This window comes from Pongo pygmaeus, chromosome 9, assembly GCF_028885625.2.
Source record: "Pongo pygmaeus isolate AG05252 chromosome 9, NHGRI_mPonPyg2-v2.0_pri, whole genome shotgun sequence".
Classification (NCBI taxonomy): domain Eukaryota; kingdom Metazoa; phylum Chordata; class Mammalia; order Primates; family Hominidae; genus Pongo; species Pongo pygmaeus.
Window position 1 is genome coordinate 66,209,749 of NC_072382.2, and position 24,296 is coordinate 66,234,044.

The following is a 24,296-nucleotide window of genomic DNA, read 5'->3' on the forward strand; positions in this document are numbered from 1 at the left end:
TGTATTTTTCCAGGAATGTATCAATCTCTTCTAGGTTTTCTACTTTATGTGCGTAAAGGTGTTGCCTTGAATGATCCTTTGTATTTCAGTGGTGTCAGGTGTAATATCTCCAGTTTCATTTCTTAGTGAGATTATTTGGATTTTCTGTCTTCTTTTCTTGGTTAATCTTGCTAATGGTCTATCAATTTTATTTATCTTTTCAAGGAACCAGCTTTTTGTTTCATTTATCTTTTGTAATTTTTTTTGTTTCAATTTCATTTAGTTCTGCTCTGATCTTGGTTATTTCCTTTCTTCTGCTGGCTTTAGATTTGGTTTGTTCTTGTTTCTCTAGTTCCTTGAGGTATGACCTTAGATTGTCTGTTTGTGCTCTTTCAGACTTTTTGATGTAGGCATTTAGGGCTATGAACTTTCCTCTTAGCACTGCCTTTGCTGTATCCCAGAGGTTTTGATAGGTTGTGTCATTATTGTCATTCAGCTTGAAGAATTTTTTAATTTCCATCTTGATTTCGTTTTTGACTGAACACTCATTCGGGAGCAGGTTATTTAAATTCCATGTATTTGCATGGTTTTGAAGTTTCCTTTTGGAGTTGATTTCCTGTTTTATTCCACTGTGGTTTGAGAGAGTGCTTGATAAAATTTCAGTTTTCTTAAATTTATTGAGGCTTGTTTTATGTCCTATGATATGGTCTATCTTGGAGAAAGTTCCATGTGCTGTTGAATAGAATGCGTATTCTGCAGTAGTTGGATGAAATGTTCTGTATATATCCGTTAAGTCCATTTGTTCCAAGATATAGTTTAAATCCATTGTTTCTTTGTTGACTTTCTGTCTTGATGACCTGTCTAATGCTGTCAGTGGAGTATTGAAGTCCCCCACTATTATTGTGTTGCTATCTATCTCATTTCTTAGGTCTATTAGTAATTGTTTTATAAATTTGGGAGCTCCAGTATTAGGTGCATATATGTTTAGGATTGTGATATTTTCCTGCTGGAGAAGGCCTTTTACCATTATATACTGTGCCTCTTTGTCTTTTTTAACCACTGTTGCTTTACAGTTTGTTTTGTCTGATATAAGAATAGCTACCCAGCCAGGCATGGTGTCGCACACCTGTAATCCCAGCACTTTGGGAGGCCAAGGCAGGAGGATCACCTGAAGTCAGGAGTTTGAGACCAGCCTTGCCAACATGGTGAAACGCCGTCTCTACTAAAAATACAAAAATTAGCCAGGCATGGTGGCGGGTGCCTGTAATTCCAGCTACTTGGGAAGCTGAGGCAGGAAAATCACTTGAACCTGAGAGGCAGAGGTTGCAGTAAGCCAAGATCGCACCACTGTACGCCAGCCTGAATGTCAGAGCAGAACTCTATCTCAAACAAAACAAAACAAAAAAACCAACTAAAAAGAATAGCTACCCCTGCTTGCTTTTGGTGTCCATTTGCATGAAATGCCTTTTTCCACCCCTTTACCTTAAGTTTATGTGAGTCCTTATGTGTTAGGTGAGTCTCCTGAAGGCAGCAGATAGTTAATTGGTTAGTTCTTATCCATTCTTCAGTTCTGTATCTTTTAAGTGGAACATTCAGGTCATTTACATTCAATGTTAGTACTGAAATGTGAGGTACTGTTGCTTTCATCATGCCCTTCGTTGCCTGTGGGCTTTGGTTTTGTTTTTTGTTTTTGCTTTTTAACTTGTATTTTTGTTTTATAGGTCCTGTGTGATTTATGCTTTAAAGAGGTTCTGTTTTGATGTATTTCCAGGATTTGTTTCAAGATTTAGAGCTCCTTTTAGCAGTTCTTGTAGTGGTGGTTTGGTAATGGCGAATTCTTTCAGCATTTGTTTGTCTGAAAAATGACTGTATCTTTCTTTCGTATATGATGTTTAGTTTCACTGGATACAAAATTCTTGGCTGATAATTGTTTTGTTTGAGGAGGCTGAAGATAGGGCTCCAATCTCTTATAATTTGTGGAGTTTCCGCTGAGAAATCTGCTGTTAATCTGGTAGGTTTTTCTTTATAGGTTACCTGTTGCCTCTGTCTCATAGCTCTTTAAGATTCTTTCCTTCATCTTAACTTTGAGTAACCTTCTGACAGTGTGCCTAGGCGAAGATCTTTTTGCAATGAATTTCCAGGTCTTCTTTGTGCTTCTTGTATTTGGATGTCTAGGTCTCTTGCAAGGCCGGGGAAGTTTTCCTCGATTATTCCCCCAAATAGGTTTTCCAGGCTTTCAGAATTATCTTCTTCCTCAGATACAGCGATTATTCTTAGGTTTGGTCATTTAACATAATCCCAGACTTCTTGGAGGCTTTGTTCATATTTTCTTACCCTTTTTTCCTTGTCTTTGTTGGATTAGGTTAATTCAAAGACCTTGTCTTCCAGCTCTGAATTTCTTTCTTCTACTTGTTCAGTTCTATTGCTGAGACTTTCCAGAGCATTTCCCATTTCTAAAAGTGTGTCCAAAGTTTCCTGAATTTTTTATTGTTTTCTTTTTAAGCTATCTATTTCTATGAATATTTCTCCATTCACTTCTTGTATCATTTTTTGGATTTCCTTGCATTGGGCTTCGCCTTTCTCTGCTCCCTCCCTGATTAGCTTAGTAACTAACCTCCTAAGTTCTTTTTCAGGTAATTGGAGATTTCTTCTTGGTTTGGATCCATTACTAGTGAACTAGTGAGATTTTTGGGGGGATGTTGAAGAGCCTTGTTTTGTCATATTACCAGGGTTGGTTTTCTGGTTCCTTCTTATTTGGGTAAGCTCTGTCAGAGGGAAGGTCTAGGGCTGAAGGCTGTTGTTCAGATTATTTTGTCCCACAGAGTGTTCCCTTGCTGTACTACTCTCCCTCTTTTCCTATGGACGTGACTCCCTGTGAGCCGAACTGCAGTGATTGTTGTCTCTCTTCTGGATCTAGCCACCCAGCGAGTCTACCCGGCTCCAGGCTGGTACTGGGGATTGTCTGCACGGAGTCCTGTGATGTGAACCATCTATGGGTCTCTCAGCTGTGGATACCAGTGCCTGCTCTGGTGGAGGTGGCGGAGGGTGCAGTGAACTCCATGAGGGCCCTTAGCTTTGGTGGTTTAATGCTCTGTTTTTGTGCTGGTTGGCCTCCTGTCAGGAGGTGGTGCCTTCCAGAAAGCGTCAGGTGTAGTAGTGTGGAGAGGGACCAGTGGTGGGCAGGGCCCTTGAACTCCCAAGATTATATGCCCTTTGTCTTCTGCTACCAGGGTGGATAGGGAAGGACCATCAGGTTGGGATGGAGCTAGGCCTATCTGAGCTCAGATTCTCTTTGGGCGGGTCTTGATGTGGCTGCTGTGGGGGATGGGGGTGAGATTCCCAGGTCACTGGAGTTGTGTACCTAGGGAGATTATGGCTCCCTCTGCTGAGTCATGCAAGTTGTCAGGAAAGTGGGGGAAAGCCAGCAGTCACAGGCCTCACCCAGCTCCCACGCAAACAGAAGGGCCAGTTTCTCTCCCACTGTGCCCCCCAGTAGCCCTGAGTCTGTTTCCAGGCGGAGGGCAAGACGGGCGGCAAGACGGGCTGCCAGACGGGCTTGAAAACTTGCCCAAGGCTATTTGCCTCCCAGCTGTGAAAGAAAAGTGCTTTAGTTCTTCCCCTGCCTGTGAAGTCTGCTACCCGGATTTGCAGCCCCCACCAGCCCGGGGGCTTCTCACCCCATTCAAATAGTTACAAAGTTCAGCTAGAGAATTCCTTCTCCCTGTGGAGTTTTACCCGCTGCTCCTCTGGCCACCCTCCCGAGGGATCCCTGTGGTGCCAGGCAGGAATGGGCTGCTTTGGGACCCAGCAAGCTCCCAGGGCCTTTCTGCTGCTTTCTCTACCCCTGTATTTCGCTGGGCTCTCTAACTTGACTCAGCTTTAGGTAAAGTCGGCAACTTCTCCCACAAACAGACCTTCAGCTTCTCCGGTGTGTGTTCGGGAGAGGAGGGTCTTCCTTTCCCACTTTCTCAGTTGGGGCTCTCACAGTATTTGGGGTGTCTCCCAAATCCCGCAGGAGCAGTTCACTTCCTTCCGAGGATCTGTGGGTCCTCTCCAGATTGCTGGTTTGTTCTTCCAGTTGATCTGGAGCTGAAACTCACAATGCAAGCCTCCACATGCTGCTCTGTCTGGAGCTGCAATCTAGTCTTGCCTCCCATCTGCCATGATCTACTCTATTTAGACAGTCATTAATTTTTAAAATATACTGTTAAATAAAGTATTTTGTTCACAGAACTAGAAAGCTTCTTCTTTCTGTGATAGTTTTTTTGCTCTGGATTGTAAATTATGAGATATTACAGTTGGTACTGTATATCAAAATAGACCACATTTTTCAAAGTAATTTTCCTGTCAGTGTGTTATGAAAACATGTTAGTAACAATTTTTTCAGTTTGTCATTTGCCCTCATTATGGTTTTCATTTGGGTCTCTTGTAAGACATAAAGATTAGACTCACTGGAGACCAGAACCACCTCAGACAGAACCGACCAGTGTCCTCTGCTTTGGCTTGGCACCGTGGTTGTCAGCTGGTCAGGAGTTGCATTGTTTTGAACAGAGGGAGCGAAAAGCTGAAAGAAAAAAAGCAAATTGGCAAGTGACCACAGAAACACAAGGATGAAAATATTCCATGGATAGAGGAAATGCAATAAGTTAAAAGCACTCAGATGTGGTGAAGTGTGAAATAACTAGTTGAACACCAGGAAAGAAAAGAACATAAAATGACAGAGATTATATTCATATGGAAAAATGGATTTGGGCTAATGAGTGTTCCTTATTTCTCCTGCTGTGAAGTTTTGAGTCCTAAGAAAAGTAAAGTAAGCGAGAACTATAGTCCTCTAGGGAAAAGTTGAGGGAAGATGTAATTTTTTTTCATTACGATTAGGTCCTGACTTTAGTAAACAAAAAAAATTCTGGAAGACAGAAATGTAACATTCTATACTGTTTCTAATCTAAACATTGTCAAAGTAGAAATGTTCTTTTAATTTGTGGTTCTAACATATACTTTATCTGTATAGCAAATAACTTCTGCAAAGACAACTCAACTGATCTAAATTTAGAGCCATATCATTGATTTAAATATAATATTGGCATCCAAAGATGAAAATATAATAATGGTTATACATTTTCTCATTAGTCTTTTCATAAGGAAAATATAGAATTGAACATTAAAATCTTACTAATAAGATGGTGGTTATTGGTTGTATATCTCTTGAAAAAATAACAGAAATTAAATTATAAATCAAGTAAACTTTTGCTTTTCCCGATTTCAAACATTTTTTAAATAATTTCAACTTTTATTTTAGATTTAGGGGGCACATGTGCAGATTTGTTAGCTGGGCTTAGTGTGTGATGCTGAGGTTTAGGGTACAATTGATGCCATCACGCAGGCTCTGAGCAGAGTACCCAGTAGTCACTTTTTACCCCTTTCCCTACTCCTTTCCTCCCCTGTCTAGTAGTCCTCGGTATCTATTGTTGCCAGCTTTAATGAGTACCACTTATTTAGCTTCTGGGGAAGATGTATTTTTAAGGAAATAGTGAAGAAGAATTCAGGGTCAGTATCTTGACCCACAACAGGTATTGTTTAATTTAGTGATTTGACTAGATGGACCTTTTTGGACACTGGATTATTAGTCAGTGCTTTGTCACATTCATTTGAAATTTGAGAACCAATTGGATACAAGCAGGGATACTAAAACATTCGTTTCTTTATTCCATTATTTCTGAGTTTTAAGTTCTACATTTAGAATGTGATCTTTCTTTGAGGGAATAAATACTTTTTTGAAATAGAGCAAAGTAAAGTTCAGAGGTTTCATATTAAAACAAAAAAATCCATCTTTTATGAATTATACTTATCTAAATTTTGGTAAATAGAAAATTCTTGCCAGGCGCGGTGGCTCACGCCTGTAATCCCAGCACTTTGGGAGGCCGAGGCGGGCAGATCACAAGGTCAGGAGATCGAGACCACGGTGAAACCCCATCTCTACTAAAAATACAAAAAATTAGCCGGGCGCTGTGTCAGGCGCCTGTAGTCCCAGTAACTCGGGAGGCTGAGGCAGGAGAATGGCGTGAACCGGAGCTTGCAGTAAGCTGAGATCTTGCCACTGCACTCCAGCCTGGGCAACAGAGTGAGACTCCGTCTGGAAAAAAAAAAAAAAAATTATTAAGTTCTGTTTTATCAATTGCTAGTGGTTCATTATAAATTCTGGAAATAGATATGGTCTGCCAGTAATATTAAGGGAACAGTAATATTACTAACACATGCAGAAATCATTAGCCATAGCATTTCTTGTGCCTGTTAAAAGATGAATTTAGGCTGAGTATGGTAACTTATGTCTGTGATCTCAGCACTTTGGGAGGCCGAGGCAGGAGGATCGCTTGGGGCTAGGAGTTCAAGACCAGCCTGGGTAATATAGTGAGACTCCATCTCTACAAATTTTTTTTTTTTTTTTTTTTTTAATTACAAGAGGCTGGGTATGGTGGCTCATGCCTGTAATCCCAGCATTTGAGAGGCTGAGTCGGGCAGATCACTTGAGGTCAGGAGTTCGAGACCAGCCTGGCCAACATGGTGAAATCCTGTCTCTACTAAAAATACAAAAATTAGCCAGGCATGGTGGCACGTGCCTGTAATCCCAACCATTTGGGAGGCTGAGGCAGGAGAACTGCTTGAACCCGGGAGGCAGAGGTTGCAGTGAGCCAAGATCACACCACTGCATCCAGCCTAGGTGACAGAGCAAGACTCTGTCTTGAAAAAAAAAAAAAAAATTACATGTGGTGATGGACACCTGTAGTCCTGCCCATTCAGGAGACTGAGGTGGGAGGATTGCTTGAGCCCAGGAGTTCAGCCAAGGAGTTTGAGGCTGCAGTAAGCTATGATTGAGCCACCATACTCTAGCCTGGGCAACAGAGCAAGACCCTGTCTCAAAAAAAGAAAAAAAAAAAAGATGAATTTAATTTCAATTTTAAATTACTTAACACAGAAGTACTTTAATTGACTGTTACTTGTAGATTATTAGCTTCTTTACTAAGAAACAATATTTTCAGATTTCTAAATACATCACACGTTAAATCATAATATTGGTTTAGCAAAAGTATAAATTATTTTTCTGGCAACTTGCATGCCAAGATCTGTTACTTGAATTTATTGACTGATCACATTTTTAGTTATTTATAACCATGCCTGATATAATAAATGTGTTTCATGATTAGTATACTAAAACTTAAAAAAGAAATCTGGTAGAATTCTGTTAGAAGGAAAACTTCTGTTGTGTGCTGGTCTTTGCCACTTATAGTGGCTGTGTAGAAGTAATTACAGCATGATCATATGAGAAATTTCTTTTGACCTATTATAATAATAATAAATATTGAGTTCATATATAAATATACTGCTTTTCTTTCCATGCCCAGTTGATGATGCAGGAGTTGGCCCACTTTGGCTTTCAGAATCTTCAGTGTCTGCATGAGAGCACAGTTAGCTATATTGTGCCAGGCATGGAATTAAGCACTTTACATACAATTATCTCTCATCCTCATAACGACAATGTAAGGCAGGTGTCATTATCCCCATTTTAATGGGGATAATTGGCTCAGAATCATATGACTCTTAAGTGATTAAATCCAGATTTTAAATTAGGAATTTTCATCTATTCATTTCCTAAGCCTGTGTTCTTTCACAATAAGGCTGGATCGTCTCCAATTGGAAAAAATGATGTTTCCAGTAGTTGACTTTACATGTTGTTCTTTTTGTTTGTTTGAAACAAGGTCTCACTCTGTTGCCCAGGGTGGAGTGCAGTGGCACAATCTCGGCTCACTGCAGCCTCGACCTCCTGGGCTCCAGCAATCCTTCTACCTCAGCCTCCTGAGTAGCTGGGACTACAGGCATATGCCACCATACCCAGCTAATTTTTTTGTATTTTTTGGTAGAGACGGAGTTTCACCGTGTTGCCCAGGCTGATCTGGAACTCCTGGGCTCAAGGGATCCACTCGCCTCGGCCCAGGAGGTCGAGGCTTGAGCCTAGAAGGTTGAGGCTGCATTGAGCCGAAGTCCTGCCACCACACTCCAGCCTGGGTGATAAAGTGAGAGCCTGTCTCAAAAACAAAAACAAAAACAATCAAACAAACAAAAACACAGACGATCCCTATCCTTTAAAATTGACACTTTAAAAGTGATCATCATGAAGTATTAAGAGATTATATTACTGGGTAAGAGCCCTTCAAATGTCTTCTACATTTCATGGGCCTTATTGGAAATTTTTTTCACAATCTAATTATATTTCATTTAATTTAATAAATTATATTTGTTAAGTACTTATTAGTGCCAGGCATTTTCTAGGTGCATAATTCTCCTAATATCCTTCAGAAAAGGATACACAGACATGACGAGTAAGAATTTGTGACTATCCCAGTGGATTGTCATTAGATTGTCTGAGATTCCTTCTAGTGCTAAGATTCTGAAGTCCATGATGATAAAATCATCATTCATGAAGTAAATACTTTATAAAGTTAAAAAGCAGAACATGACAGTAAAGTTACTTTCTTAGGTTATGCAGGAAATTGGGGGAAGGGAGGCAGGATGGTGTCAATGGGAGGAAAATAATCCACATGGTTCTATTTTTAACTAGTCAGTTGTTGTTTTTTTAATCACATTTCTAAAATTCCCTTTTGGTAAGCAAGAACCAACCATCTAATTTGACTCTTTCCTTATTATTGGGTTGGAATTGAGACCTGGTGATTCCATTCAGATGTTTGTAAATACTTTATTGCACTGAAGTCTGGTATGTGTATCTAGGCCCTCTTTTCATTTCCCTTTGAAGCACCTGAAAAATATACCTTAATTTTTCTGTCTCTTCTCACCACTCCTTTATATTGCTTTTTAGTGAGGTTTTAGGAATGTGAGTAGGATGAATTGTAACTGAGCTTAGCTGCTCTTTTAGCTTTCTGGAGCTTCCCAAATAATTAAGAAAGGCATTTGGTGACTTTGGGGGAATGGGTTAGGTGGAAGGAAGGAGAAGGAAATGACTAAACCCACTAGAGACAAACAGTGTAAGCATTGGTAACAAAGATTATTGTAAAAAAGATATTGTAACAGAGATTATCGGCAACACATCTATGCAGCTTCTTTCCATTCCCAGTTGATAATGTGGGGGTTGGCCTACTTTTTTGGCTTTCAGAATCTTCAGTGTCTGCATGAGAACACATTTAACTACTTCCCTGCCCTATCCCTATGATTCTTTTTTTTTTTTTTTTTTCTTAAAGAGACAGTGTCGTGCCCTGTCACCCAGAAAGGAGTGCAGTGGCTTGATCATAGCTCATTGCAGCCTTGACCTCCTAGGTTCAAGCAATCCTCCTGCTTCAGCCTTCCTAGTAGCTGGGACTATAGGCACACACCACCATGCCTAGCTAATTTTTTGTAATTTTTTTGTAGAGACAGGGTCTCACTATGTTGCCCAGGATGGTCTTGAATGCCTAGCCTCAAGAAGTCCTCCTATCTCAGCCTCCTAAAATGTTGGGATTACAGGGGTAAGCCAATGCCCTTGGCCTCTATGATTCTTGATATGCACATATAAAGGACCACTAATAAATGTTTTCACAAAGTGAGAACATTAAGATAGACCAAGACAAAAAGATAGGCCAAGACAAAAAGATAGGCCAAGACAAGAACTTCATAAAACTTCTACTTCAGGGCATTAAGAAATCAGTTGGGTGGAGCACGGTGGCTCACGCTTGTAATCCCAGCACTTTGGGAGGCTGAGGCAGGCGGATCACCAGGTCAGGAGATCAAGACCACGGTGAAACCCTGTCTCTACTAAAAATACAAAAAAATTAGCCGGGCATGGTGGCAGGTGCCTGTAGTCCCAGCTACTCAGAGAGGCTGAGGCAGGAGAATGGCGTGAACCCGGGAGGTGGAGGTTGCAGTGAGCCGAGATCGTGCCACTGCACTCCAGCCTGGGTGACAGAGTGAGACTCCGTCTCAAAAAACAACAACAACAACAAAAAACCTGAAAGAAATCAGTTGGACATGTGTTTTATTGTTTTACATAGTACAGTTTTTCTAATTTGTTTTGCATCTGCAGTAGTATAAAAATATTTGCTAGATGTGTAATTTGACAATTTTTCTTTTGTTGTTTTTTGCTTTTTATTTTAGAGGTGGTGTCTCACTTTGTTGCCCAGGCTGAAGTACAGTGGCTATTCACGGGCATAAACATAGTGCACTACAGCCTCAAACTTCTGGGCTCAAGCGTTCCTTCCACCTCACGCTCCCAAGTAGCTGGGACTACAGACACTTACCACCATAGCTGGCTTTGTCTGAGAGTTTTAGGAAAAGTTAAAGGAAATATTAAAGAACCTAAAATTCTGTGTAAAATAATATCAGATTTCTGGGCCAGGCGCGGTGGCTCACGCCTGTAATCCCAGCGCTTTGGGAGGCTGAGGCGGGCGGATCATGAGGTAAGGAGTTCGAGACCAGCCTGGCCAACATGGTGAAACACCGTCTCTACTAAAGATACAAAAAATTAGCTGTGGCATGTGCCTGTAATCCCAGCTACTCGGGAGGCTGAGGCAGGAGAATCACTTGAACCTGGGAGGCAGAGGTTGCAGTGAGCCGAGATCACGTCATTGTACTCCAGCCTGGGCAACAAGACAAGAATAATAGTAAAAAATAAAAGTAAAAAATAAATAGTAAAAAAAAGAATAATAATAAAAATAATAATAATAATAATAATAGGAGATTTCTAATTGTGCCTTATGGATATTTCATAGCCCAGCATTGAACCAAATAGGTGTTAGAATCCTAATGGGAGAACAAAACTCAAATATAAGAAATAACTAGTCCAAATCAAATAAAATCTACACCCTTTACATTTCTGCAAAATGTTAATTTCACTGCCAGGCAAACTGATGACATTTATACTGTTTGCCAACTGTGAATAAAGGAATTTTTTAATTATAGGAAGGAAGTAAAATATTGTGATTACCTTTAGAGAGTCAAGACATAGACATAAACGACTTATATAGATTATGATGATGAAATGAAGCCCTACCCCCAAAGCATAGGCTTCAAATTGAACCCCCTCTCCCGTCCTATCTGATTTCTTTGTTCACTTATAAGTCAGGTTTATCATGATCTAATTTTTTTGTACAGTAAAATGTATACTTTTTAATCTACAGTTAGGAGTTTTGACAAATGCGTGAAGTCATACAACCACTAGCATCACAGTAAGTATGTAGAGTATTTCTATCACCCCCCAAAGTTCCTTCATGCTCCTTTATAGTCACATCTTCCCACCACCTCAAACACTTGGCAACCACTGATCAATTTTTTTGTCTGTGTAGTTTTGTCTTTTCCATAATGGCATTATGTAGTTTTTTGAGTTTAGCTTCATTCACTTAGCACAGTGCATTTCAGATGCAATCATGTTGCTTCATACAGTTGTTTATTCCTTTTTCTGAGTGGTAATCCACTTTATGGATGGACTAAAGTTTTATTTACCTGTTGACCAACTGAAAAACAATTTTAGCAATAATGAATAAAACCACCCCAAACATTTGCATAAGTTTTTGTGTAAATATAAGTTTTCAATTCTCTTGTATGAATACCTAGGAGTGGGAGGCTGGAATATATGGTAATACAATATTTAACTGTATAGGAAACTGCCAAACTGTTTTCTCAAGTGTCTACGTTATTTTGCATTCTCACCAGCAGTATATTAGCATTCCATTTGTGCCACATCTTTACTAACAGTTGGTATTGTCAGTTGGTTTCTTTTTTTTTTTTTTTTTGAGTCAGGGTTTCACTGTTGTTGCCCAGGCTGGAGTGCCATGGCACAATCTCGACTCACCACAACCTCTGCCTCCTGGGTTCAAGCGATTCTCCTGCCTCAGCCTCCCAAGTAGCTGGGATTACACAGATGCCCCACCACATCTGGCTAATTTTATATTTTTGGTAGAGGCGGGGTTTCTCCATGTTGGTCAGGCTGGTCTCGAACTCCCGTGATCCACCCACCTCGGCCTTGCAAAGTGCTGGGATTACAGGCATGAGCCACTGCGCCCTGCTGGTTTCTTTCTTTTTTTTTTTTCTTTTTTTTGGCGGTGTTGGGGGGGGTTCTTGTTTTAGCCTTTCCAACAGGTATGTGGCGGTATCTCATTGTGATTGTAAATTGTATTTCAGCAGGTGAGTGAGACTGTAGGACTGTTAGCTGGTCACTGTATATTGCCTTCGTACTTGTGACAAGAGTACTTGTCTTAGAATAGGAAATCTCTATCTGGAGTCATGAATTAGAGCAGTGGTTCTCAACAGGAGCAACCCTCCCACCCTACTTCATGAAATTGATCTGGAGACATTTTTGGTGGTCACAGTTGGAGGGACTGTGCTACTGTCATCTAGTGGATAAAGGCCAAAGATACTTCTAAACATCTTACAATACACAGGACACCTACTCTTTACTGCAAATAATTATCAAGCCCAAATGTCAATTAGTGCATAGGTTGAGAAACCCTGAATTAGGGCAACCAGCATATCAGATATTAAAGTCATCTACCAAATGTATTTGTATTAAGGATAAGACATTCAATTGAATGTCTCAGTCATCTCACAAGGATGTGATCCTTGAAAGTCCTGTGAAGTTGGAAAATTGAGGATGAGTCATTCCATCAATGTCATGTACACTACCAGGCAACTCTAAAGAGTCCAGTTACGTTTTGACAATGTTTAACAATTTACTCCAGTGACAGTATTGCCATCAATTGTATTAGAAAAAAATTTGTGTAACTTGCTATCCCACATAGCTCTAAGTGTAATTTGTGCACATTAAATAATTTCAAATACTTGAATTAATCTGGGAAGCTTGGTAAGCTCTGACAATATCATATTGATTTGTCTTTCAGTGCTGAGACCAATGCATAGGAAAAATTTTCTTTTTCCCAAGGTGGCTGTTGCCTACTTTGAATTTCCATTGGGGTTTGGGGCTTTTGTTGTGCCTTGCTTTGCTTTTATTTGAAATTAGTTTCAAGCCTATATTCTGTAACCCCTAGGCATATTCTCACTTAGCCTACCAAAGCTGGGGGGTTTGCGGGAGTGCTGCAGACCAGATGATGTGTGTATATGTCACTTTTTCATGTCTGAGAAAAATCATTCTACCTCGAATTACTAAAGTATACTCTTAAAGCAGGATTATAGAGACCATTCCTTGAAAATCATTATCCAAATTCAAAATGTAAAAGACAGTGCATTCTGCCAAACTCTTTTCAGTGGTTTATTTTGGTTACTTTGGAAAAAAATGTTGCCAGGTTCACTGTAAGTGTTTAGTTGTCTAGCCCTTGTTTATTACTTTATATTTGCATTTCTCTGGAATCAAAGATGAAAATTTGGCTGCCGCTTTGTACTGTCAGAAAATAACAGATTTCCTTATTTCAACAAGGAGATTCAACACAAAATTGGGCTGTAGCTTTTAATGAGCTTGGTGACGTTCAAGGGACCAGTCCAAACACATTTTGTGTTACAAGTAAGAGCAGATGTTTTTAAGTATATGCAGAATACAGTGAGCCCTACCCTAAACCTCCTCTCATTGCTATTGTCTTCTCAAAAGTCATTTCGTGACCAAGTTAGGTTCAAGGTAGCAAATGTGGTCCTTTACATTTATCATGCTGCCCGTTAGAGGGCAGCAGTATACAGACTCAGGAGCCAGAAAACCAAATATTACTGTATTCTGGGGCATGAGTCTTTTTCGAATCTTCTAAACACAGCTAAATATATCATAATTTAACAAAATCCCTAATCTGCATTTTGGTGTAGGATATCTATACAACTACAGATATTCAACTTTGAACTTTGTTTTAACATGATCTTTTGAATGCTTATAATTCTAAATTGTGTATGGATTTGGTTTACAATATTTCTAATTGCTTCTGGAAAGACTGTTAATAACTTATAGCAACATATTTTTTACATAAATGCTTTCTTTTTAAAACTTATTGGAGGGCTGGGCGTGGTGGTTCACGCCTGTAATCCCAGCGCTTTGGGAGGCCGAGGCTGGTGGATCACGAGGTCAGGAGTTCGAGACCAGCCTGACCAACATAGTGAAACCCCGTCTCTACTAAAAATACAAAAGAATTAGCCAGGCGTGGTGGTGCACACCTGTAATCCCAGCTACTTGGGAGGCTGAGGCAGAAGAATCATTTGAACCTGGGAGGCAGAGGTTGCAGCAAGCAGAGATCGCGCCACTGCACCCCAGCCTGGACAACAAAGTGAAACTGTCTCAAAAACAAACAAACAAACAAAAAACATATTGGATACTACTACTATAATTACTAAAATATAAGTAGTTGGTAATGTGATGGAAATCTTGGGAGAAACAGATGGCTTTAGTTATAGAAGCATGGTACCATGCCATAGAATATGCAAACAATAAGAGAATAAATATTTTTAAGTGAATGTAGCCAAAATTTTTGGAAAACAGACTTTAGATTCATTCTGGGGTGGGGTGTGTGTGTGTGTGTGTGTGTGTGTGTGTGTGTGTGTTCTAACAGCTTTACTGTAACAGCTCGTTCAATACTCATAAGAACCTTATGAAGTAGGTACTATATTATTATCTTCCTTACAGATGTGAAAACTACAACACAAGGGGTAAGTGAATTGGCACTGCACCAGGTCACACTACTAGTAAGTGGCCAAGCTAGAGTTTGAAACGAGGCGTTCTGAAATCAGAGATCATGAACTAAAAATACTTTGTTATACTACCTCTCATTGAATTGTCTAACCTTTCCGCCTGAATTGTCATGCCACCTATCTCTATCATATTTTCTCACATAGTCCTGTTTTGGGGCTCTCTATTCTATTCCATTCATCCTTTTAACCCTTCACTAATAACAGTTGTTGTACTGTATTAACTGTTAAAGGTTTATGTAAGTTTTGATATCTGGAAATCTTAACTCTACCACTTAACTCTTCTTCAGAATTTCCTTGACTATTTTTGGTCTTTGTATGTCCTATAAAGTTTAGGATGAACTTACCAAATTATAGACCAACTCTTTAGAGATTTTGACTAGAAGTGATATGTGCATCCTTCTTTTTCTTTTTTTTTTTCGTTTCTTGAGACAAGGTCTCACTCTGTCACCCAGGCTGGAGTGTGGTGGTGCAATCACGGCTCACCACAGCCTCCATCTCCCAGGCTTAAACTATCCTCCTCCCTCAGTCCCCTGAGTAGCTGGGACTATGGGCAGGCACCACCATGCCTGGCTACTTTTTTATTTTTTGTAGAAATGGGGTCTCACTATGTTGCCCAGACTGGTCTTGAACTCCTGGACCAAAGTGATCTGCCCACTCCGAACTCCCAAAGTGCTGAGATTACATAAGCATAAGACATTGTGCCTGGCCAATGCATCCTGCTTTTTCTAAACCACCCCAAGTCGTTTTTGGAAAAAGACAGAAGACAGATAATATAACAATAGAAAAAAAAATATATATATATATAACTAGAAAAAATACTGGTGTTACTAAGATTATTTCTACTTTTATTTTTCCAAGTTTTAAATTTTATTATAAATATTTACTTCATGGGCAATATGTTTAGAGTTTTAATTTTTATTATAAAGAAAGTATAAATAGAAACCAAAGTAATGAATATACTTTAAATAATTCAGACCTCAAGATCCACCTGAATTACCTGGCCAGCCTGAAAAAAAGATATCTACCCAATGTGTTTTAGAGAATTGATATTTATTATTTTTGGGAAGACAGTATATGAGTAAGAGTCATGCCTAAAGAACAGAGAAGAACAAAAATACTGCTTTTTGAAAAGGGCAGTTTTAGACACTACAGGCCAGTGACATTGGTGTTAAGTCCAGACAGAATTGTAAAACAGTTTTTCAACATTTGGTTTAGAAAGAGTGATTACTAAGAGTTGGACTAAGGATTTACTTACTTATTTTTCCCTGTCTTTGCTAGATATGGGGGGAAATACAGAGCATGTATGAGAGCTGCTTTGGCAAGAACAGATTTTAAATCTGATTTCACCTTCTGAGGAGCCTTATATAAGATAAGCTTAATTATATAACTTAGGCAAAGTTGTTTGTCCTGCATCACATAATAAGGATTAGAGCAAGAACTGGAACCCATCTGTTTTGACACTTAACGGCAGTGGGAGGAAGCAGTGTGTTTCTATTATATTGCTGAGGCATACTAACTATATCATTTGCCTTAGCCCAGCGTTTTCTTTATCTAGGTCTGGGCCATATAACCAAAAAGAATTGTGGGGAGCAGCCCTAAGAAGTGATGGCAGTTGGCCATTTTAACTGTCAAGAGGATGTATGGGAGGCCGAGGCAGGTGGATCATGAGGTCAGGAGATCAAGACCATCCTGGCTAACACAGTGAAACCCCGTCTCTACTAAAAATACAAAAAATTAGCCGGGCGTGGTGGTGGGCACCTGTTGTCCCAGCTCCTCGGGAGGCTGAGGCAGGAGAATGGTGTGAATCCGGGAGGCGGAGCTTGCAGTGAGCCGAGATCACGCCACTGCACTCCAGTCTGGATTTAGACTCCGTCTAAAAAAAAAAAAAAAAATTTGATATATGGGATAGTATTGAGTTTAATCTACAGCATCAATAACATAGGTTCAGTGGGAATAAGGAATTTTCTGGTTGCAAAGAATAAGTGTTAGAATTGATGAAGAATAGTTGTAAAGCAGCCTTCCCTAGAGAACTTTATAAAAGAATGGATTCCATTCTACCTGGAGTGTTTGAGATCTAATCCTGCTTAACTAGATGACTAAAAAGTTCATGCCAACCCCAAGAGTCTACAAAAATATTAGCTGACACATTTAATTCAATTCTTGCAATCCTTATGTGTGTTCAGCATTGTGTCCCCCTCATTAAGATGCAGTGGGAAGAGCTTTAGAGTGCCTGCTATGTGCCAGGCAGTTTCTAGATGGAGTAGGTATACATCTACCCTCATGGAGCTTTATTTTATGGAGAGAAGGATAGACAATAAACAAGTTAAATAAAATGTAAAGTATGTGAGAGAGTGATAAGTGATATAGAGAAAAATATAACAGGGATGGGGTGTGTTGGGGGAGAGAGTATAATTTTAGATAAGGTGATCAGGAAAGGTGGCTTTTAGCTAAGAAATGCAAGAAAGGAAGGAGGATGCTGTACAGATTCATGGGGCACAGGCATTCCAGGCAGAGAGAACAGTTAAGTGCAAAGGCTTTGAGTCAGGAACAAGAAGTTCTGTGTGTCTAGAGCAGAAAAAAATGAAAGAAATCATGGCAGGACACATCATATAGAAAGGCCAGATCTTGTAGGGAGTTGTAAGTTGTTTCAAGAACTTTGGGTTTTATTGTGAGTGAGATGACAAGCCATTGGAATGAACAGAACGGTTATATGATGAACTGACATACTCTTAACTAGATCACATAGTCTGCAGTGTTGAATGAAGGAGTACAGGTGGAAGCAGGGAGACTAAGAGACTGTTGTACTGCTGTAACATGAGGTGTTGACTTGAACCAAAGTGTTGTGAAACTGGCCAAGTTGTAAACATTTTAAAGGTAAAGTCCACAAGATCTGCAGAGGAATGGTTAGCTGGGTGTTAGAGAATGGCATTAAAGATAACTCTAAGCTTTTTGTCTAAATGATTGGAAAAAATAAATGTGCCATTTATGATGTGAGGAAGACTGAAGAAAGCAGGGATAGAGGTGGGTGAAGATTAAGAGCTCCATTCTGGACATAGGTTTAGAATTTTTTAAAAAATCCAAGTGAAAATATTGTATAGAGAGTTAAACATGTGGGTATGGGGTTTAGGAGAAAGCTTGTTTAAAGAAAAACACTTGTGAATTGTTGGTATTTTTATGGTTTAAAGAGGAGACTGGAAGTGATCACCAAGGAATGAGTGTTAATAGAAAAAAGACCCAAGGACTGAGCCCTGAGATATTCACATTGTTAAGAGATTAGGGAGATGAGAAGGAGACAAAGATGTAGCAAGAAGACCTAGAAACCAAGTAACGAAAGTGTTCATGGAAGAGGAAGGCAGATGCCAAACTGTATCAGATGCTGCTGATAGAGCATGTAAGAAGAAGTAATATTTTGGTACTTCATGTTTTATGGCGTATATAAGAATGTATGTATAACCACCCAGCTCGTGTCCCTGTAAGCTCCCACTCCCTTCCTGGTGATCTGCCATTGTTATTTTAACTTGGAGTAATTTTACCTATGTCTGATATTACAGGAGAATCCAAATCCTCATATGGCATTCCAGAAAGTTCCACGGCCAACAGAAGGATCCCACTTGCGAGTTCATATTCTTCCTTTCCCAAAGATTAATGAAGCCCGGGTTCAGGAATTAATACAGGAAAATGTTGCTAAGAACCAGAATGCACCTCCTGCCACACGAATAGAAAAGAAATGTGTTGTGCCAGCAGGTCCACCTGTTGGTATGTATTTGTCTGTCTGTTTTAAAAGTAAACTATTTATAAAGATGTAAGACCCAAAAAGGAAAAGTGTGCAATTTGATGAATTTTCACAAAGTGAACAAACTCCTGTAGCTAGAATCAGAGCATTATCAATACTCAGAAACTGTTTCATTCACTGCCTCCCAAAAAGAGTAATCATAACCCAACCACTGCCACTATAGAATCTTTTCTTTTTTTAATAACAGCTTTATTGAAATATAAGTTACATACTGTAAATTCGCCAATGTAAAATGTGCGATTCCATGATTTTTAGTATATTTACAGACTCATTCAACCATTATTACTATTTAATTTGAGAATATATATATATATATATATATAGAGAGAGAGAGAGAGAGAGAGACATGGAGTTTCGCTCTTGTTGCCCAGGCTGGAGTACAATGGTGCGATCTCGGCTCACTGCAACTTCTGCCTCCTGAGTTCAAGCAATTCTCTTGCCTCAGCCTCCTGAGTAGGCTGGGATTACAGGCATGCGCCACCTCGCCTAGCTAATTTTGTATTTTTAGTAGAGACAGAGTTTCTCCATGTTAGTCAGGCTGGTCTTGAACTCCCGACCTCAGGTGATCCGCCCACCTTGGCCTCCCAAAGTGCTGGGATTACAGGCGTGAGCCACTGCACCAGGCCTCGTTTATTTTTAAATGTCTGAATAATACTCCATTGTTTGGATATATATCACATTGGTTATTTATCCATCAGTTGATGGATATTTGAGTTGGTTCTACATTTTGGCTATTATGAATAATGCTGCTGTGAACATTTATGTGCAAGATTTTGTGTAGATATGTTTTCAGTTCTCTTGGATGTATACTTAGGATTGGAATTGCTGGGTCATATGGGAATTCTGTGTTTAATGTTTTGAGGAGCTGCCAAACCATTTTCCAAAGCAGTTGTGCCATTTTAGATTTCTTTCGTTCTAATTTCAGCCACTGATACTGAACATTTTTTCATGTGCTATTGGTCATTTCACTGTCTCTTTGCCCATTTTGAAATTGGGCTATTTGCCTTTTTATTATTGAGTTGTAACCATACTCTATATATTCTATATATAAGTCCCCTACCAGATATATTATTTGCAAATTTTTCTCCATTCTGTGGGTTGTCTTCCTTTACTGACTTTTGTCTTTTTTTCAGCTATTGAGGAAGAAATATTAAAGTCTCCCATTATAATAGCAGAATTCCCTATTTTCCAGTTTTTCCCGTTTTTCTTGATATATTTTGAAGTTGGTTAATTAGATGCATGTATAAAATGTGAATTAGGTTGGATTCTCCAAAGGAAAAAAATTCCAGATAGTAAACATATTTATTACAAGAAAATATGTTTTCTGGCTGGGCGTGGTGGCTCACACCCATAATCCCAGCACTTTGGGAAGCCAAGGTGGGCGGATCACTTGAGGTCAGGAGTTCAAGACCAGCCTGGCCAACATGGTGAAACTCCATCTCTACTAAAAATACAAAAAATTAGCCAGGCGTGGTGGTATGCACCTGTAGTCCCAGCTACTTGAGAGGCTAAGGCAGGAGGAGAATCACTTGAAGCCAGGAGGCAGAGGTTGCAGTGAGCCAAGATCGCGCCACTGTACTCCAGCCTTGGTGACAGAGCAAGACTCTGTCTCACAAAAAAAAAAAAAAAAAAAAAAAGAGAAAAAGAAAATATGTTTTTTCTAATAACTCAGCCTAAAGAAAATTTAAAATACTGCTAAAGATATTTTAGAATTAAAAGTTTATAAACATAAACATGTTGCTCTCTCAATAAAGTATGTTATTAATTGGAGATTGTAAGTTTTCTATTCTAATATAGATAGATTTGCAGTTTATGCCACCAACCTATGTGTCTGGGAAGCACCAGAGCCCACAATTATGAATGAGCATTTCAGAGAGAAAAGTCATGTGAAATAATCAGTTTAACCAGGAAATTAATGTTACATGATTAAAAATAATTTGAAGAAAACTGGTAAAATTCAAGTAAGGTCTATAGTCTCATTCATTGTAATATGCCAGTTGTTTTCCTGATCCTAATAAAGCATAATTATGAAAGATGTCACCATAGGGGGAAGTTGGGTGATGAGTACAAGGATCTTCTTTGTATTACGTTTGCAGCTTATTGTGAGCATATAATTAGTTTTATTAAAAAGTTTAAGGCTGGGCGCGGTGGCTCATACCTGTAATCCCAGCACTCTGGGAGGCCGAGGTGAGCATATCACCTGAGGTCGGGAGTTCAAGACCATCCTGAGCAACATAGAGAAACGCTGTCTCTACTAAAAATACGAAATTAGCCGGGTGCAGTGGCGCATGCCTGTAATCCCAGCTGCTTGGGAGGCTGAGGCAGGAGAATCACTTGAACCTGGGAGGCAGCCAAGATTGTGCCATTGCACTCCAGCCTGGGCAACAAGAGTGAAACTCCGTCTCAAAAAAAAAAAAGTTTAAAACATTATTTGAAGAATATAGGTTTTGTATTGATGAGATGAATACTAATGAGTAAAATATGATAGTCTTTCTTCTTAGGTATGGGAGAAGGTGAAGGGATTGTACCTTTAGAATCCAAAGAGTAGCCATAAAATATAAGTAGTCTTTTTGGCTTGAGAACCATTGATACTGTTCTCACTTATAAATGGGAGCTAAATAATGTGTACACATGGACATCAAGTGTGGAATAATAAGACACTGGCGACTCAGAAGGCTGGGAGGGTGGGAAGGGAGTGAGGGATGAGAAATTACTTAATGGCTACAATATACTTCATTTTGGTTGATGGACACACTAAAAGCCCGGACTTCACCACTATGCAGTATGTCCATGTGACAAGGCTGCACTTGTACCCCTTAAATTTATACAAAAAAAGAACTATTAATACTACCTCATTTAAACAAATGGCATAGTATAGTTCCTTGTGAAAGTATAAATTTTATATAAATACTACTTTCATTTATATCCTTCTAATATTATCTTAATAAGTTAAATTTATTTAGGTAACTAGCTTAGTAGCCTAGGTAATACACTAGAATTTTCTAACCCTATGGTAAAAGGTGAAAGGTGCTAGGTTTGCATGACTAAAAAGTGACTTTCCTAAGCCAGTATAACAGTTCATTGATCATGATCATTTCTCTTTTTTTGCACTACATCTTTCCTTCAAGTCCCCTCTACTCAAATGTGTAATGTCTAATATTTTGTGGAATGTAGTTTTTCTTTGGTAATATCTTAGAAATATTAACAATATTACTTGTTGTAGACAAAGTTTAAAATAGATGTTTGCCTTTGTTTAATATAATTTTACTTTGCCATGTGAATTAGTTTGCATAAAAGTTAAGTGTCTCATTAGAATCTATCCTGTGAAATTATTAATCAGCTAGCCTGATACTTCAGCACTGGAACATGTGATCAAAATAATGATATGGAATACTTTCAATGCTCTGTAATAAGGGAAAAAAATAAGGTGTAGGTCATATCAACAGTTTCTGTTTGTTTTCTAATAAGAGATGTGGTCTCACTGTGTCACCCAGCTGCAGTTCAGTAGTGCTGTCCTAGCTCACCACAGCCTTGGACTCCTGGGCTCAAGTGGTCCTCCAACCTCAGCCTCCCGAGTCACTGGGATTACAGTGCAAGACACCATGCCCGGCTAATTTTTGTATTTTTTGTGGAGAAGGGTCTTGCTATGTTGCCCAGGCTTGTCTCAAACCTCTGGGCTCAAGGGATCATCCCACCTCAGCCTCCCAAATTGCTGGGATTACGGGCGTGAGCCTCCACGCCCAACCTACAGTCTTAAAGTAATAGTCTGTCTGCTTTTGTAATTACCAAAGAAGTTTAATTTATTTGTGCTTTCTTTATATTCTTTTACTAGTTTCGATAATGGACAAGGTGACGACAGTTTTCAACAGTGCACAAAGACTAGAAGTTGTCAGAAACTGTATCTCATTCATATTTGAAAATAAAATTTTGGAAACTGAAAAGGTAATAAAATGTCACCTTTCCCAAGTAAGCATTTATCATTTCCCTTTCAGATTTACGTGCCGAGGTTACCAGCTTCTCTCTTCTTTAATTCTATCCCTTTTCCTAATAAAGTATCCTCTCATTGTTTGGATCATTTTAAATGAATAGTGTCTAAGATTTAAAGCTGTTGGGCCAAGCTTAATTATATGACCACCAGAAATATATTCATAGTAATTTTTTCTCTCAAACTTTTAAACATTGTTCTCAAAACGCTATTTTGGCATATTACTTAGAAACTTAACATTTTATTTATTTTATTTTTATTTTTGGAGACAGAGTCTTGCTCTGTCACCCAGGCTGGAGTACAGTGGCATGATCTTGGCTCACTGCAGCCTTTACCTCCCAGGTTCAAGCGATTCTCCTGCCTCAGCCTCCCAAGTAGCTGGGACTACAGGCACGCACCACTGCGCTCGTCTCATTTTTGTATTTTTAGTAGAGATGGGGTTTCACCATGTTGGCCAGACTGGTCTTGAACTCCTGCCCTCAAGTGATCCAGCCGCCTCAGCCTCCCAAAGTGCTGGGATTACATGTATGAGCCAACATGCTTGGCCAAAACTTAACATTTTAATATAATTTTATGTATTGCAAAGAATCTAGTTAGAATATGTAATGGATTATAGGAACTGTAGTATTGAACTTAAATGTGCCTCCTTAGAGCATGTTTTCTTGCCTTCTTCAATGAAACATGCTGAACATAATGTAACCGTTTCTTACTGACTCATTGTCATAGTTCTGAATATCTATTTTCAGGAGTTGGTAAAGCATGTAGAAATGTTTACCTTTACACTAACTGACCCAGTGCTCTTTACATTTTGTGCTTTTTGGTTTCTGTTTTCTTATAGTTGGAGTCTTTCACTTCTTTTGCTTTCAACTTTCACATCCTATTTCTTATACCCGCCTTTAGTGATATCATGCCCTCCTACTTCCTTCTTATTTTCTCCTTTGTTCTGATTTTTTAGCTAAATAAGCTTATTATTATTATATGTGAAGTAAATTAACTAAGTCCTACATGGTGAACTAAAGGAGGCATCTTTATGGATGTGCCTGTTGTAAAGTGAAAAGAGTTTTAATGCATACACCTAGAGATATCTGTTTTTGCAACTCCGAGTCCTTTTTCTTTCCTTTTTTGTGATATTTAAATGAGAAGAGATTGCAGAACTTTTCAGTCATAAATTAAAGCTGAATAGTGATTAAGCAGCCAACCAGTTTAAAAGTATGAAATCACTTGTATTTCTTATTGTTTTAATTTTTCTTTCTGTTCTTGCCATGGAAAATTGACTAGTTATAGAAAGAAGGTGTCTTACGTATCTATGGCTTTGACTCATGATCTGAAACAACAGTCAATTTGGTAACCAAAGTTTTGTTAAGTTGAAGAAAAAAAGTGAAATGTTTTTCAATTTATCACATAATTATCTTATATTTCTTGCTGGTTTACATATAAAAATAACCACAAATCTATTTTATAATTGGTCTTAATAATAAATCACCTCTTCCCTAGGAGTTTAATTTTACTAATAACTATGTTAAATAAATTACAGGATGCATTTGAATTTTCAGGATGATTGTTTGAAAGTTATTGTTTCCCCCAGTGGTACCATTTGGTCATTTGTACCTCTCTTGTCCTCAGACCCTTCCTGCTGCACTCAGAGCCCTTAAAGGAAAGGCAGCAAGACAGTGTCTCACTGATGAATTGGGTTTGCATGTCCAGCAAAACCGGGCTATATTAGACCATCAACAGTTTGACTACATAATAAGGATGATGAATTGTACTCTACAGGTAATTTGTAGTTCTTTCAGATTATTCCTCTTATTTGAGAATACTTTTCATTTTTCCAGAATATTTTGTAATTACCAATATATCAGTTCTTGAGCCTACCACAGCTAACAG

At 38.9% G+C, this 24,296-nt stretch overlaps 1 protein-coding gene across 9 annotated transcripts in view; it reads left to right on the top strand.

The window, feature by feature from the left end:
• SBF2 (SET binding factor 2) overlaps positions 1–24,296 on the top strand; it is a 544,916-nt gene that overhangs the window by 319,359 nt on the left and 201,261 nt on the right. For all 9 annotated transcript variants that reach the window (XM_063671925.1, XM_063671922.1, XM_054439274.2 and 6 more), the window contains 3 exons: positions 18,186–18,390; positions 22,260–22,369; positions 24,036–24,185. In XM_063671925.1, coding sequence (XP_063527995.1) covers positions 18,186–18,390; positions 22,260–22,369; positions 24,036–24,185 — 465 coding nt within the window. The remainder of the gene's footprint in view (positions 1–18,185; positions 18,391–22,259; positions 22,370–24,035; positions 24,186–24,296) is intronic.